This window comes from Kryptolebias marmoratus, linkage group LG19, assembly GCF_001649575.2.
Source record: "Kryptolebias marmoratus isolate JLee-2015 linkage group LG19, ASM164957v2, whole genome shotgun sequence".
NCBI lineage: Eukaryota > Metazoa > Chordata > Actinopteri > Cyprinodontiformes > Rivulidae > Kryptolebias > Kryptolebias marmoratus.
The window spans coordinates 7,171,385-7,189,280 of NC_051448.1; the positions used below are offsets into that span (position 1 = coordinate 7,171,385).

The 17,896-nt window shown below is 37.2% G+C and overlaps 1 protein-coding gene across 2 annotated transcripts in view; it reads left to right on the forward strand.

Annotated features, from left to right (window-relative positions):
- The first annotated feature begins 9,894 nt into the window (after window positions 1-9,894).
- Window positions 9,895-17,896, forward strand: part of enpp1 (ectonucleotide pyrophosphatase/phosphodiesterase 1) — a 29,522-nt gene continuing 21,520 nt past the window's right edge. The window contains exons 1-4 of one of the 2 annotated variants that reach the window (XM_017412058.3): window positions 9,895-10,154; window positions 10,489-10,520; window positions 11,127-11,376; window positions 16,124-16,193. In XM_017412058.3, coding sequence (XP_017267547.1) covers window positions 11,242-11,376; window positions 16,124-16,193 — 205 coding nt within the window. In that variant the 5' untranslated portion in view covers window positions 9,895-10,154; window positions 10,489-10,520; window positions 11,127-11,241. Of the gene's footprint in view, window positions 10,155-10,488; window positions 10,521-11,079; window positions 11,377-16,123; window positions 16,194-17,896 lie in introns of those variants that run through there. The other variant, XM_037981656.1, reaches the window with a different exon arrangement.

The following is a 17,896-nucleotide window of genomic DNA, read 5'->3' on the forward strand; positions in this document are numbered from 1 at the left end:
CACCTCCCTCCACCCTCTGCAGACGCACCTCCATCTCACCCCCCTCTCTGTCCTCCAAGAGTTTGTGTCTTCATTTCAGCTGGACCACCACTCATCTCTGTAAAGCTGTTTTTTTATTCCACTTATCAGGTTAAACATTTACTGTGACAGGATCTAAATTATTGGTTAGCTTTCGGTGAGGAGACATGACAAACATTGTTTACGGTTCAAAACTCTTGTTCATTCTTCAGTTTTTTAATATTTTGTGTCAAAGCAGCCAGACTGTTTGTGATTTTAAAGCAGCCCTGAATCTTTTCTACCAAGGCTTTCTTAAGGTCGTGCAAATTTATTAATTTATTTTCTTTTTACTCGTTTTTCAATCTATTAGCCCTATAGAAGCCCATTACCGCCATTTTGATAAATAAAAGTCATAATTATGAGGTACTAAATCATAATTTTGACTTACCATCTAGCCTACCATCTCACAATAATAAAATGAGATTCTGTTTTAAAGTTATGAGATGCTGAGTCATAATTTTAAAATAGAATCTCATAAATATGACTCAGAGGATCTTTGTTTCAACAGAACAGCAGAAATAGGCTTCCAACTTTTAATTCTCAGAATCATCCAGACATTAAAAAAAACTCCTAAATACTTTATTAGAACTTAAGTTTGCTTATGACCCATTTTAAGCAGCTACTCAGTAAGAAAATATCAATCTAATGGGACTGTCATTGATTTTTTTTTTTCCTTTTTTTTCAGGATTAAGTAGATGATAATCTTTGGTTTTGTATTGTTCTTTTTTTATTTTGACATGTTCACTTCCTGTTTTATTTTGCAGGACTTGTTCCTTCATCAGTTTTGCTTCCCTTGTCACACCTGGTCTTGATTTAATTGTCACACCTGCGTCCTTCAGTTGTTATCTCCTTCATGGTCCTGCATTTTCTTTGGGAAACAGAAACAAGAGACAACAAAAGGTAATGGAAAACAGGAACAATATGTATTTAAAAAAGCTATAAATTTCAGCCAAAATTATTGTTTGTAATAAAGTATTCTTCTGTTTCATTTCCTCAAAAAGATTTGCTCCACCTTGTTGTAAAATAAACTTATTATAAGAAAGTTTTAGAACTTTCAAGTTTTTATTTTTCAGACTTAACTGATTATTTTAAAATGTTGGAATATTAAATGATTATTTAGTTTGATCTCTGGGGGTTTAGCCTCTCTTTGATTCCCACAGATTTGCTCAAAGTGTACAGTCAAACCCTTTTCATTAAAACATTAAAAATATTTTCTTTTTGTTGTGTTGGAGGGAGAGAGTTAAAGTCTTGTGGGACTGCGTGTACTACAGCAGTTCTGTTTTGCGTGAGAGATTTTTTTTTGTATTTTGTGTAAAAATATTTGTTTCAATCTTGGAGCGATGCTGCCATCGTGACTCATTCCAGAACGTCTAAAGAGGCCAGCTGTTCTTGTAGCTCCAAGAAAAACTTAAATGTTTGCTCCCTGACCTCAGCTTTCCTCTGTTCCACAAAGTCAACACCAGGAGGTTCTTGTTGAGCTTGAAAGCAGATAAACTTTAAGTGGAAGTTTACAGCACTTTTGTTTATACTCATAAAAGGGTATTTTAGTGAAAAATGTAGGTTTGACATGTTTTACAATGAAAAACCGAAAGAGAAATGACAATAATGACACAAAAAAACAAATGTCAAGTGAAAGTTTGGCTGCTGCCAGACTTGTTGACTTTTGGAGTCATTGGTTTCCAGTCAGTGGTTCCCTGACAAGCTGTGCGTCAGAGTGAGATGGAGACCATTTCATTTATTCCCAACCTGCTTTATTTATTTAATCACACAAACATTGTTTTAAACAACTCTCTGATTGCACTGAACCTGATCACCTTTGCCTCATACACACATAATTAAATGTTTCTGATTTTATATTCGGGTATATAAGTGGATTTTTATTTCTGAGGGTTTATTTGGTTGTGTCCCCGTCAGTCGACCTGTGACAAAACATCCATTCTGCTAGCCACTGACTGATAAATCTTGGCTAATCTTAAGTTCCTCTCTGTGAACCGGAGCCAGAAATAGCTCTACTTTTAATAAACAGGTCAGTCAAGTCAACTGTGACTGAGCCAGCATAAATCCTCCCCTCACAAATTGAAGTGCTGAAAGCCTCAGCATCAATTAATCCAAAACACTTTGATTCAAAATGTGGCCAGCCTAAAAATACTCCCTGAAAGGTAAAGACAGGTGACATAATAAATAGCTTTTACAACCTACAAGGACTTTTCAACAATGTGGTACATTGAAGACGATATTATATGCATAAGTTATCAAGAACTTAAAACTTTTATTGCTTTGTCAACAATCACCCAATATAATTGATGCAATCAAACACATTTATTTTAATTACCAACAACAATAAATATAGATTTAAAAAAGTAAATGTGTATGAGTTTTTGTTTTGGAGTATTTTTTAGTAACATTAAAACCAACATGATAAGAAAAAGCATTTCAAATAAAGCTTAAAAAGCCTTTATTAAATAGATTTAAAACATAATTTAAAACATATCCCTGTATTTATATCCTCTTTATAATTAGAACATCAATTTTATTTAATTACAGTACAGTTAGTATACAGAATATTAGCAGCCAAATTGAAAAAGAAAAGGTTATGTAGAGAAATAGGGCAGAAGATTAAAACAGTAGTTTTCAATTTTCTCAGAAATAAAAGTGGCAGATTGATACAGGCCAAAAAATATAAACATTGCTGATAAATCAATCAAATACAAGCAAAGTGGCGAAACAAAGTGTTTTGCTCATTATTGACATTTTTCCATATGATTACAATTATTTATTGGAACAATAATGAAAAAAGATGCTGTCTTTTCCAGGGAAAGTCTTGCTTAATTCAGCAAGTCGATGCCAAATGGGAAATTTGGCTGTTTTTATGGATTTAGAACCATTTGCTCAGCTCCACAAAAAAGATCTGACTCCGTCGGCTCCCAGATGGCTCCTCTCCAGCACCAGGTGAAGAGCCGATTGGGACCCGGCTCTTTCTGGTGAACCGAGCCAAAAGATTCAGATCCCAGAAAAAAAAAAGCTGTAATTACCGTCATTAGCCAAAACTATACTCTGTGTGTTACAACAGCATGGCTCTCAACATGTCCCAGAGATAAACCGTCCAGTATCAACCAGAATATTTAGAACATTATTTTAAAAAAGGAGGATCAAGAAACTGGTGAGCAGCTGAAATCCTATACATCAGTGGTGTCCAATCCTGGTCCTAGAGAGCCACTATCCTGCATGTTTTAGATGTTTCTCTGCTCTTCAGCAGGTCTTCAAGTTCTGCAGAAACCTGTTAATCACTCATTTATTCAAATAAGGCGTGTCAAAGCAGAGAAACAACTAAAACATGCAGGATGGTGGCCCTCCAGGACCTGCTATATGTAGATAAAAAAGGAGAAGATTTCACTTTCAAAAGCACAGCAGTTGTTTGTTTTCCTGTGTAAATACGCTGCTGTTCCAGCCTGTTTTAAAAGGATTTGACACAATTAAATAAAACATATATCTTTTTAAAAGTATTATAATCTCTTTGTCAACATCTGCTAAGTTTTTGTGATACAAATTTAAACCATTTATTCATATTTTTCTAATTTAACAACTGAAAATGTAGATAAAATAAATAAATTTACGCTTTCAGAAGAAATAGTGTGCACTATTTTTATACATCAGGGCATTCAAAACACACAAATATGCATGACAGCAGCCCCGTGTTAGATTTTTAAACTCGTCGGCAAGGCATTGGGTTCATAAGGTTGACTTACTGAAGAACACGTTACATAACACTATTGTATGAGGACATGATTAAGGGCAATGCCATGCAGACGGAGATACCCCCCCCCCCACACACACACACACACACACCCTAGTTTCCACTCCTGCATGTACCCTGGAAGCATGTGAGGAGGGGTGCCCTTCAGCTGCCCTCATCTCATTACACGAGGTTCAACGTGGCCTGTGGCTTCCTGCTGACATTCAATTAGACTCTTTCTTTTTCCCATCGTTTGCTCTGCCTGTGCGACTGCCACTGCTCCTGTTGTCATTTACCAATTATTCTAAACTCCCCTCCAATTACAGGTGGATCATTTTATTACAGTAAAGGCACCCTGGTGAGTGAAATGCACCTGTGTATTCTCCGATCGTGTAAAAGATTGTGGATACTTTACATAAGGAAACAAACAGTTCGACCGTTTAAGGTTTTAGTTTTTGTATCTTTGGAAATATTGTTTGACTGTAAGAGCTGACAACAACTGACCCAGTGGCCTTATATCCATAATCTATATGTTAAAAAAATATCTTGTGAGCCACTTAGCAGATTTTAATGAAACTCACAGAAAGATGTACCTGTTGCAGGCACAAAAATGGCCACAACTCAGTCAATTTTCCGGATATGCAGCTAAAATTTAGTGTGGCTTTAGCTGAGACTCATCCTCAACACATACTCTGAGCATTAACCAATCCGGCAAGATTTATACTGTTGGCACTTTGCAAGGCAGCGGGCGATATGCATTCTTTCTGGAAATGTTAGTTTTAGTTATGAAAGGAGAGAGGAGAGTACAACCTCAGAAGACCTGAGTAGTGACTGTGCAAGCTTTTTAAAACAAGGAATCAAAGTTAATCCTCAAATACTTTTTGAATAGCCTTTCTATGACAACAACATAAACATATTGGCCTTTGGTTTTCCACCAAAAGATTTTCAAGCATCAATGACAAGCTGCCAAAGTTAAAAAGGCACCCTTTGTATGTTTATTCGTAATGCTTAAAGTTGTGTATTTTAGCTCTCTGAGCCTTTGGTGTCCCAGAAGGATTGCTGGTCGGCTGCATTTGTCATCATTATGGCAGCATGGGAGACTTTTGGCTGAGTTCTGAAATGCTTTGGGGGCTGCTGTACATTTTGCACCAAAGGTTAACTGATGTGCTTAAGGGTGGATCTGAAAGCACTCTGTGTTTGAGGACAGTAATGAAACAAGTATTACAAAAATATAGAAACTCTGTTAATTGACGACAGCATTCGCCTCTCCTTTATTTCAGGAAGAATTTATTTACAGAAACAAAAAAAATCACACAGATTATCTCACAGGACGTCCTTGAAAACAACCCCTCCCTCAACTTCTGCCTGCAATTAACCATCCACTGTAATAAAACTCCTCATGTCTTTTGTTTTTTTAACATGAAACTTCTTTTAGTATTTCAGCCGTGAGAAACGACCAGGTTTTCCTCACATGGATGCATGATAAACACTGACAGCATGATCTCTGTTAAAGCTATAAGTGACATAAAAAACATCAGGTTTACATTTATAAATCCTGCACAAATCAGGACTCCAGGAGGTCTTCAGGAATGGATGTGAGCTCTGATAAAATGCTATAATAAACAGATTTTTTATGCACTTTGATTTGCTCCTTACTTTTTGTGACCATCATTACCCAACTAATGGATCTGTGTGAGCCGAGCGGCGTTTAGTGCCTTCGCCGCTGTCTGCAGCTGATTTTATTGTCGCCTTGTTTCCACTCACGGTACATTAAGTTCAACATGTTGCTTTTTTCCAGTGTCCCTCACAATTTAGAAGCTGGAATCATGAAGCTTTATGTTTATTCTGATTCTCCCAAAAGAAAAGAGAAGAAAAGAAAAACAAAACAGTCAGTCCTTGTTTTTATTGACTCACATCAGTACAAACGTTTGTACTCCCTGGCTTTTTTGCATCATTTTAACAGTTTTGTTTTATATTTAATCATATTTTTAATTGTTTTGTTTTAATGGTCTCTTCTGTTCGGTATTACCTTTTTACTGTTTTTTGTTTTCTGTGCAGCACATTGGACAACGGCAACTGTTTTTAAAGATGCTATAAAAAATAAATTTGATTTGATTTGACAGAAAACACAACTGGCAACATCCAAAGGAGGTAAAAAAAAAAAACCATGATAGAAACAAAATCCTCTGGAAAGCTGTAAGGTGTAAATAAAACAAAGGTTTAACTCAAAGTAATTAGTGTGCATTAAACTCTGTCTTGAACAGAATTAGTGGACCAAATGACAGAATATTCTTGTGGTTCTGGTGCATTTTTATGGAAAGAAATGTGGGAGCTTCACGCTTGAACTTTTTTCTTTCACTCTCTGCTCTTTAAATTTCGATTCCTGCTCCTCTTTCTGTGCAGCCGTCGATGTATTAAAATACAAAAAGCTCATCTGAGATTCACAAGTTCCTCTTTAAATGTAATCAGTTGTGGATTTTCATCTGAGGATTATTATCTACAGGTTTCATTAAAAGTTGTTCCCTGGTTTATGAAATACTTTCTATCAGACAGGCAGGCCTGACGAACAGCTACAGCAAACCTTTAAACAAAAAACTGAAGCCTCTTGTTGGAGACGACTCAGAGTTTAGCTCAATTTCTGCAAAGCTAACTGAGTTTTTTTTACCAATTTTTGTGTTGGGTAAAGTCGATTAGCTGTGGCAGCCATGTTGAATACAATACAGTACAAAACTATTTTATTTATAAAGCACTTTAAAAGCAACACCGTTGACCAAACAAATAAAAACACAAGAGGCAGAACACAAAAAATTCCAAAACAAGAATAAAATGTAGAAAATCAAATAAAACACAATCAAAGCAATAAAACAGCTAGAACCGTAAAACAATAAAAATAAAAGCCAACGTCTCAAACTGAGTTAAATGGTAAACAAACTATACTTTTATAACACCTTTTCCAGGCATCCAGGCCACTCAAAACACAATCTGTCCCTTCATTCCCTCTGCAAAGCTAATCTGAATAAATCAGTTTATAGAGTCTAATCTGTTCTTTAGATCACATTCATACACCGATGGGGCACATTGGAGGCAGTGAGGGGTTCACTGTCCTGCCCAGGAGCACTTCAACGTGTGGGATCAAACCTCTAACTGTCTAATTGGAGGACGACTGCTCTAACCACTGAGCCACAGCTGCCCCTGCACATACATGATGCTGTTTTTTCCTCACCGAGAGACAAAATGAGTTGAATGGAACTGGATTAACTCCAAAATTGTATCAGCTATAGATGCAAATCCAACAATTGGTTTCTGAAAGTTTCACGCCCACTGGTTCATGAGATGTTTCGCTAACAGGCAGACAAACACACACAGTCAAAATCATTATCACCCATGTTTTGCTTTTCGGCAGCAGCCGATAAACATGTAGCTCAGGCGAGGAAATTAGCTCTGAGTGTGGACAACAAGACAGGAGTGTCCAAAAAGGCAGAAGCTAAAAGACAGAGTTACGAACCCTAACTGTAAATCTCACAGGAAGTGTGAGTTTTTAACTCATCGTCGGGGTATTATTTACAAATCGAGGCTCTGTCCCGGGTGAACCCACTCCACCTCACTCCTAAAGGTTTTTCGAATGTTATGGAAAATAACCATAAGCAAGGTTGTAAACAAGTAAAATGTAACATGTGTGTAGGGCATCATTAAAGGTCATGTTCCAACAGGGTTAGAGACAGCTGGCAGGGACACACTGCTGAGAGACATCCAGTTTAACACACACATGCACTTACAGACATAATAACACACACCGACACACACGTCCATCTTCTAAACACAAAATCTGCTTTTCAAGCTGTACGTAGCCCAAGCACACGCACGCAGCCGGCTTTTTCTCACTGAGAGACGAAAACAAACAAGGAGCGACAACATCTAACACCGAGCTGTTCAAGAAGAAGACAACACAGAGGTTAGAGGTCAAAGGTCAACAGCCACATGGTTTCTGTTATCACTCCACAGCTTACAGATGGATGTAAAGAAAACCTGACCTCACAGAGCTGAGGTGTGTTAAAACAGAGCTAAATAATCGTACAGCACTGCTTTTATTAACAAAAAACCATTCAGACTACAAGATGAGACTATTATAAATATGCAGCAACTCCTCCATCTTGTGGATGCTTTCATGAACTGATTTCTGTGGTAAATCTGCACTGTTAATGTTTGTTTACATATATCCCAAGGTGAGCAAAAATAAAAAGACGTTTGTGTAAGATTTTATGTAAAAGTAAAATGAATGCATGTCATTTTAAGCTTTTAACGAAACAGGGAACAAACCATGAGGCTGACAGGGTAAAAATAAAGAAAAAAACTCTTTAAACTTTGGAAACACAACCAAAGACTATTAAAGATAAAATAATGTTATTTCTAAAGGCTGCACTAGAATGATTCAGACCTGTTCTTATTTTGTAAAACCAAAGCTGCTGAATTAAAAGACAACTGGACCCTGAATATCTTTGCTAAATATTTTTTTTTTATTGGGCAGTTTCCTAAAACAAAAATCAGCCAAACTTTCCTAGATATTTGTTGTTTTATTGGTTGTCTTGATGTCATGTAAACACATTATATTACAGAAACACTTGTTGGTTATTTTAGCCAGCATTGATCAGAAATTAAAGCTAATCCTTTGGATTAGAGAAGAAATAGTGATATTTTTTTAAATTTGTATATCTAAAATACACATTTATGTTTTATTTAAGTAAAACATTAGTTATTGTTGCTGCTTTTTTGTTTCTAAACACACTGTGTTTATGTTTCATTCAATCTTTTTAAGCAGAAGTTTACCAGACTACATGACGCATGAATCTTAACTATAAAACATCTATAAAACTACTAATCTTAGTGAGTAATTTCACTTTCAGAGCTCTGTGCTTGATGTCATAAAAACTTGAGAAAGTGTTTCAAAAGGCAAGGAAGTTGTAGAGTGTATATTTGTTAGATTCTGGATTTATTCTAGCAGTTTATTCTGAAAAGGTTTGATCTAACAGCAACATTTGGACTACCTGAGAATGTCCAGGAGCTTTTCAGTGTCACGGACTGACAAACATGATTAATAATCTTTAAATATATAATTATGTTATGAGGGAAACACCAGACAAAAGGCTTCAAGCTGAGAAAGTTACTAAATGTTTTTGCAGGTGGTAGAAAATACAGTATGTGTTTTGATTATGAGGCTTTTTCTCTTTTGTTTTGGAGAGTTTGTTTCACTTGTCGGGTTTCCTTCCACTCTTTGTTTAAAAGTTCCTCCTGCTGTGATCATCGCCTGTTCCTCATTTGTCAATAAAGCCCCTTTGTTGGGGATCCGGCCTCAGTTTGGGCTCCAGTTCTTTCTTTAAACTCCTTTATTGTCGTGTTGTTTTTATAAAGATTCACTGTCTGGTTTAAATCTGTTCGGTTTTGTTTATTGTCTCCCTGTTCAGTGAGTAATATCATGTTTTGGAAAAGAAGAACGAAGTGAAGCAACCCAAAATTAACCATATCTTTTCTCAGGCTTCAGCAAGACAGCACAGAACTACACTGAAAGTGGAAAACATTTATTCCCAAATGTATCAAAAAGTTTGTTTCTTATATCATGGCTGGGTCGGTCACAGCTGCCAAATATACTGAACAAAAAAAACAACTTTTTTTTGTTCCCATTTTTCATGAGCTGAACTCAAAGATCTAAGACTTTTTTATGTACACAATAGGCCTTTTTCTCTCAAACATTGTTCACAATTTTGTGTAAATCAGTGATTCCCTTCTCCAGTCCTCGAGGAACACTATGCTGCATGTTTTAGTTGTTTCTCTGATTTGAATGAATGAGTGATTAACAGGCTTCTGCAGAACTTGAAAAACCTGCCGAAGAGCAGAGAAACAAATAAAACATGCAGGATAGTGTTCGTCAAGGACTGGAGTTGGGAATACCTGGTGTAAATCTGTGTTAGTGAGCCGAGAAAATCCATCCACCTCACAGGTGTGGCATATCAAGATGCTGATTGGACAGCATGATTACTGCGCAGGTGTGCTTTGGGCCGGCTTTTGGAGGGAAATGAACATTCAGTTAACGGGGAACGTCTCTGGTGGACGTTCCTGCAGTCAGGATGTCAACTGCACGCTCCCTCAGAACTTGTGACATCTGTGGCGTTGTGCTGTGTGATGAAACTGAATGTTTTAGAGTGGCCTCCTATTGTAGGAGCAAAAACAAAAGTGCTGCCTTTTATATTTTTGTTCAGTGTGTATATATAGTCTTAAAAAAAGATAAACAAGAAGACAAAAAATGGCTTTTTTTTGTTCCTACTGAAATCTTTTTGGAAGAATATGATTAAAGACAAAGGAATCCCATCTGGTAAATATTGCAACTTCTATATGTGCAAATTGTGTTTAGTTGTTAATTTCATCTTTGACTTCTGTGCTATTTTAGACTGTTTTGCACCACTTTTGTTTTTAGCTGAAACCAAAATGTGTTAATAGCCACCAATGACTACATTCCAGCAAAGAGGTCCTCAATGGCAACAATCATCTGATACAAATAAGACACTGTGTTGGAATTCACAATATTCTGTTTGCGTGGACCTCCTATTGGGTTTAGTTTTTTCCAGTTTGAGTTGTTTGTTGGTCTGAACATTGATTTTCAGGTAAAAGTGCAATAATCTATCTATCTGCTATCTCTGCTTCTACAGGTTGAAGGAGTTCTGACTGATGAATACTGCAGGTAAACAAAAAAAACGTATGCAAAACTTATAAGTGTAAAATAAAAACTTAGATGGATTTTAAAAATTGGACTATACTCTGGATACCCACCAAAAAGGTTTAAAAAAACTTTTTATCAGTGTCAGCTGCTGACAGAAAACCAAGCAGAGCTGCCTGTCGGTGTTTCCATTTGACCACTAGGAGGCGACAGAGGCAGCACTTTCAGGACCTGGTGTTCATATATGTGAACATCACATTTAGTTTAGCATTCCTTGAGTCACATCAGGTCCCAATCAGCACAAAAAAAACAAGGAGAAATTAAAACTGCATGCCATGGAAGAGTTCGGGTCTCAGGAGGCTGGGTGTGGATTTTAGCCGCAATTTTAGTCCTGTTTTATACCTGAGCATCAATAAGTTCTTTGTCATTTATATTCACGTTTCTCAAAATTCGATCACTTTGTTTTAAAGTGGAAAATTACTTTTTTTGAGTTGAACATACTGCAGGGAAATGAGCCACAGTGCCAAAGTTTAGGACTGATGTCATGCATTAATAAGCTCTTTTACGCAATCCTGTCAAACACACTCCTCTCATAGACCTGAACGTGTTTTCCTGCTGCTGCTGATTTAGAAACTTGTGAGAAAAGGCGGTGCTGCGAGCAGAGAGGGTCGCATCCTGCTGGAGACTCCTGCCTGCAGCTCAGTCCCTCCTGGAGAAGCGCTTCTTGCAAGAGGTCCGTGCGCTCATGGAGGGAACCAAAGGAGAGAAGCGCTCAGCTGAACAGGCGGCCTCTTTGTTTGGGGTTTCTGAGATGGAGAACCAGAGGAGCGCAGCTGCGCGGAGGAAGAAGCGGATTAACATCTTGAAAATCATCGCTGGGGTACGTTCAAGCGCACTTCTTCACTTCTGTTCAAACAGAGCCTCTTTGGTCCTTGAACGCCTCACTGCACAACTCCTATATGGGCATTTTATTGGCGTAAAACTGAAACAAAGTCTCTGAAACTTTGTTCTTTATTTATTTACAGTATGCTGCTGTTTTAAAGCAGCCAAAATGAGATTTTAGTGGATTATTTTGCTGCAAAGCCTAAACTAATTGTTTAATAGTTTATTTTTTTAAGAAAAAATGCAATATTGCTTTTAAATATATGTAACTTTCTGCTTTCTTTTCTTTTTAAAGAACATAAAACATTTCTTTTTGGACTATGTAAGACATTTTACCAGGGTTAGACTATGAGCTACATCAGATTAGACAGTGATGAGTTACTGCTTTCCTTTCTCCTGAAACAAGATCACCATGAGGTACCAATCCCACAGCTTCATGTCAGCATTTTTCCCCTCTGTTTACTTTAGTCGCATTAATCCCCAGCTGTCACACAGCTGAGACTGTCAGTGGAGCCAGTGCGAGCGAGGAAATGTGCGAACAGACTGTTTTCACTCCGGTGCGAAACAACAGAGGCCAGGAGAGGCTCTGCAGGTGGACATGACCCGCTGCATGTTGGTGCTGAACGGCACAACTGGACCTCCCAGTTGGGTCATAATGAAAAATGTTTTGGAGTAAAAACTGAGTCACTGTGGAGGATGATGATGTGAAGACACTTGCAGTAATTTTTTTTTTTTTTTTTTTTTTTTTTTTACACTCTAGTGGGAACTGACTAATCTGTAAATGTAAGACCAAGAAAAAGGGTACAAACTCTCCTATTTTTGATCAAAAATTAGTGTGGTGACAAAAATACAAATACAAGCTGTTTGCAGCCTGCATGTTTTTCACCTGGATTAGACATTTCACTAATCTTTAACTTTAAATCACTCAGGACTTCACCCAGAGGTGAAGGTTCCTGTCAGCAGACAATGACTGATTAAAGGCCTAGCATTTCTTTAAAGTAATGCATATCTCCCGCTGTCTTTTGTGCCAGTTTTTAACTAAAACCCAGTAATGTTGAGAAACGACAGTGATGTCGTTCTGATCAGACGCAATGTCGCTTGGCTTGGTGAAATCTGTCAGCACTCGGCGAATGTGTCAGGAATCACTCTCAGCCACTACCGCACCAACTTTTACCTCAAGATGTGGAAAACTGACAGTTAGTTGTTTTTGTGTTTACTAAGGTCACTTAGCTGTGGTGGCCATCTTTTTTTCATGGGTTGCAGATGTACATCCATTCATTGAGATGAAATGTTTTGCTAACAGACAAAATCATCTGCCTTTTATAGTGACAGGCAATAACAACAATTTTGGTTATGATCTTTAACCTAATTTCTGTTTGGAGGCCTAATCAGGAATACATTTCTGTTGTAGGTTAATAAAAAGAAAAATGCCTCCATGTCTGAAGCCGTTTTTACTTTTCTGTTACACTTTGAAAGAATAGTTACACAAATGGTTGTATTTTACAAAAAAGGGAAAGCTTTTAATTACAACCCCAATTCCAATTTGTGGAGTAAAATGTAAATAAAAATGGAATGCAATGATTTGGAAATCTTGCAAACACATTTTGTTTATAACGGTTCTTGGTAAACACACAAATCTTTAAAGTAGGAAACTGTTCGATTTGAATTTTATGGCACATGTCAAAAAAAGGCTATAAAAGTTAGCGGTACAAAAGAGAAAGAGCAGGAGGAGCATTTTGACTAATTTTAGTTGGCAACAAATCAGTGAAGACTGGGTATAAAAGGAACATTTTAGACAGGCTGAATGTCTCCGAAGTAAAAACGGGCAGAGATTTATCAGTCTAGTTTATTGACTGTTTAGTTTAGTTTATGCCTAAAAAGTGGAAGTTTCTCAATGAGAATTTGGAAAGGCTTTAAATTTCCCACAATCCAGTTATATCATCAAAAGGTTCTTGAGCTCTTTTGATGACTTTTTTTTTTTTTTTCTTGAAATGTTGAAACTCTGTAAACATGTATTCCCTCACCCTTGCCTGTAAAATATAATTTGAAATCCTCTGACTGTCAAAAATGTTTTCAAACTATTCACTTTTATTTAAACTTCAACTAGAAACCACAGAAACCAGATGTCTGTTCGGTGCCAAAGGGAATACCCATGAGTTGCAGATGCTGTGATGTGTTCAGGATATGATTCGCTGTGACTGGGATTCCTGTCAATACTTGTTGTTCACCATTACATGTTAAAAATCCTCTAAAGAGGACTGATTGCAACATGTTGCACAAAGCAGGGCCAGGTTTTGCTCCAACTTGTTGGGTATTCTTTAGGCTTTGGCAGACTGGTTGGCATCACTTTAGGAAAAACAGTTTGCAGGTTTTCAGCCTTTTTATTTCGTCAATGTTCAACTTCAGACCTCCAGTGTAACAAGTTAATTTTCACCTTCACCGTAAGGAGACAGACTTTGATGTAAAACTGTTTCAGACTGTGTAGGTTTGCATGAGACGGACTGTTTACTTTCACATCCTACGAGGAACATGTACGGTGATTACGCTCTTCCTAAAAATAAACATCTAGGTTTCCTGCCTGTAGAGTCCCTAGATTTCAAACACGTACATCTTCAGAGCTATAAAGAAATCCAGTTGTGTGAATCACACTAACAGGATTACTGGTGGTCGATAATTCTCACAATCCTGCTTTTGAGATATAACAGCCAGCTCTGATGAAAGGTTATGAGCAATTATCTTACCTGTTGTAGACGGCAATCTGGATGACCCTAGTTTAGAGAAAGATTTTAATTCTTACCAGATTGACAAGCTAACAGCTAGTTTGGACTAAAGTGGATTGCTGACATCTTAAAATGACTCTAATATCAAACATTTCTGCAGCAGTTCATGCGTATGCTGTTATACAAGCATATAGATGACCGTCAGTTTTACGTCACACGGCTATTCCAGCAGAAATTTAACAAAATTACTGCTGCAAGTTCCCTAGTCTGCACATAAAGTGCTACAACCAGCTGCTGCTGCGAGCTGCCCTTCCAAATAACCCTGAAGTAAAATCAGCCGTGACGTAAAGAATAAACCACTGAAACGTTTGAGGCATTTCAAGATGGCAGAACTTTGAGCTCGTCATGTAGTCAGATTTAAACTCCAAACCAAAGGAGCCATCTACAACAGGTAAGATATTGTTTGTAACTGGACTATCAGTTTCAGTTTTTGTAAAAGTTAACAAAAACTTCAATTTAGAGCTTTATGAAAATGGTAGCTTGCAGATGGGTATTCCAGTCAACTTTGAAGTGTTTTGCTCTTATAAATAAACCTAGTGAGTGATGAAATCTTACAGCAGTAATAGTTGATTAAAGCAAAATACAAAACATGACCAAATAACTACATTTTGCTGTGAGTGTCTAACTGAAGCAACTTTCCCTAAATGATTAAAAGAAGAAAATTAGATCATTTGATCAAAAATAGGGGGGGAAAGTTGTTTTATAAGAGAAAATTACATGTAATGTGATGAGTAAACATTAAAAGTAACACTGTAGCCTGAGAGGTAACAAGATGAAAAATCTAATTAAAGAGTTATGTCGCACATATTTGAAATAACAGATCTTCAATAAATAAACACAGAATCTAACTTTAGTTTGTTGTGAAGAATATTTAAACCTGGCAACATAGAAACTGTCTCAGACTTCAGGATAAATAAACCAGACTGACTACTGCAGGGCGGTTTCAGGCGATGCTATCAATAACAACATGCTCCCCACCTCCCACCCCCCATCTCTACATGAACTGTTTTTAGAGTCCGTCTCCTTTGATACGCCCCTCTAATTACAAACGCCAGAGCAGCACTTTTATTGGCTCTACGGATCAGCTTCTTCCACAGATGAAGCTGTGAGAGGGGTGGACGGGACACGGCGAGGAGAGGCGACTCCATCTTGAATTAAACTCCCAGGATTCATTGGAGGAATGCACATCGCCCAACGCTTCTCACGTTTTAGACTTAAGATCATCTTATGTTGAGGGATGACAGAGTTTTAGCCGTTTCCATCTAAAACTATGCACCATATGGTGAGATGTCACGCTCAGAGTAGGTGCTGTGGATGACTCTCAGCTACTACCACGTCAAATCGTAGCTCATTATTTGTAAAACTGACTGAGTTATAGCCATGTTTGTGTGGCTAATGTTGATCCAATGATTACTTTCTTAGATTACAGCCCACCTTTAGCCTTTAAGTACTGAGTGATATTGTTAATAAAGCATAAAGAGGTCTGCTGGTCTCCACACAGTAAATGTTATCCTCATGTTGCCCATATTTTAGGTTCAACATAATTTAATAACAATGTGTCTTGTTTTTTTCAGCTCTAGAGGTGAAAATATTCATTGAGTTTCCTGAAGATGATGACTTATTTCAAGACTGTAGAAGTTTGTTACGGTGGCTTTATTATGCAGTTTTAAACCCACCATCTTAACAGGTTATGCTGCAGAGCAACTTGGAACAGATGTTTTTCTGTGATAACATTTATATTCTGTTCAACTTCGGGTTTTATTTTTAGCTTCCTCTGAAGTTATATTTGGAATCAGCTGCTAACATCTTTTAGTCCATATAGTGTTGAGACTGAACAATGAGAAATGAACTTTGTTCTAATGACCTTTAAACATTATTTTATTTTCAGCTCTTTTCTTTCTGTCTGCAATCCAAGATAAATGTTGATAAGTTATATGTGATTACCTGTTTTTGTTTAAAATGTAGGTCCTGCTGCTCCTTCTGATTGTCGTGCTGGCTGTAGTGATTTCAGTGAAAATGGGAAACAAGGACACAGGTAAGCTTCATCTTTATTAGTAAAGGGATTATTTACAAAAAAAACTGAAAGATGAGTGGAACAGCTAACACTGAAGAAAATTAAAACTTGTTTAATATGAGAAGTTGGTAAACTAAAGGAGGTGTTAACTGTTTTTCTGTAGAAAGTTCTTGGGAAAAAATAACTTTTAAAAACCAGCGTTGTCATGACTTGCCTCCATAATTTACCTACAAACCAACAAACTTGCGCATCACATGTAAAGAACATTAGACAAGCTTTGCTCGCTGAGTTTAAAACAGTTTTTACTCTTTAAGCCGCTTTATTAAAGTGACTTTACAACTGAACCATGTGAAGCAGCTCAGCAGGTTTTAACAGTTTGTAAAACAGGGTTTTGTCCTGCTAAAATAAAATACTTCTAGCTCTGAAAGTTGCCACAGATTTGACGAGTCTTATTTGTTTTTGTTGGACTGTTCCTTCAGCAGAGGTGAAAATGACAAACACCTCTGTGTCACGGCTGGTTTGAGTTAGCTCAGAAAATCCAGGTTTCGAAAAACTGTGTCCAGATGTTCGATTAAAAGCACGTTTGTCAGCATAGTTTGATGTAAAAGAACTATATGAAGTAATCTTCTTCTCTTTTAGCAGCTGATTATAACAGTTCTGCCAAGACCAGAAAATTGGCAAATAATGATGAAATGTTGAAAGTTTCATTTATGTATTGCCAGAAATTTCAACACGCAAAGAGAGTGATTGTATTCCATTAGTCAGTTCATTATTTTAACTGCTGAAAAATTGGATAATAATGAGTCTGATAGTGTCAGGGACTCTGAAGGGATCTGAGAACTGTATGTGGGCTTGCTGCTGGTTTGAGTTATTTAGATTTTATTTCCATTTTCTCTGATTCTATTTGTGTCTTATCACCTATTAGTCATCAGTGTGGAGGTTTGCTGCTGCAAACTCTTGAATCTAAAAGTAATAATGATAAAAATATCTAATAACACCTATTCTGAGACGAGAAGTAACAGCTCGTTCCACATCCTGTGAATGAAGCCCGCTTTGTAAAACCATTTGAAGCGACAGCGTTGATATTAGTTACGTACAGGTGAAGCAAAAACACTTTTTGAATTCTTTGATAGTTATGCTAGTTTTCCTCCAAATATTAAAGTTAAAGTTTACTCGCCCAAAGTCCTGCAGCTGAAATATTCTCTAATGAAACAGAAGTTTTGGTTACAGAGATGTGCTGCTAATTCAGCTAGATGGGGATCTTTATGTTCCTACATTTTAATGGATCAACGTGGTTTTGGATGCACGTAGTCTGACAGCAAAGCTCAGCTCATCCCCGACCATCGTTTCCACTTTATACACTAGGATGCACAGATTTGTTTTTCCTTTCAGTGTGTGAGTTACTAGACTTTAAATATTTGAAAGTCACAGCCCATCTCTAGTAGACGGAGACTGCCTGACATCACTACAGCAAGCCACAATGCCCGCTTACCCTTACACATACTGACCATTTCAGCTCTGTGACTACCTCCCTCTGCAACTCGGAGGTGTAACAGCAGCAGGTTAACTTCATTCCTCAGCCCCTACATAGATCTACATGGTTTAGAAGTGTTTTTGAGAAAGAGGCTAAATAAACAAAGTGACGAACTGGGAGTCATACATAAGGAGAGCTGTTTTTATGCTACGTTTGTTTGTTTTACACTTTCTTTAGAATTTAAATAGTG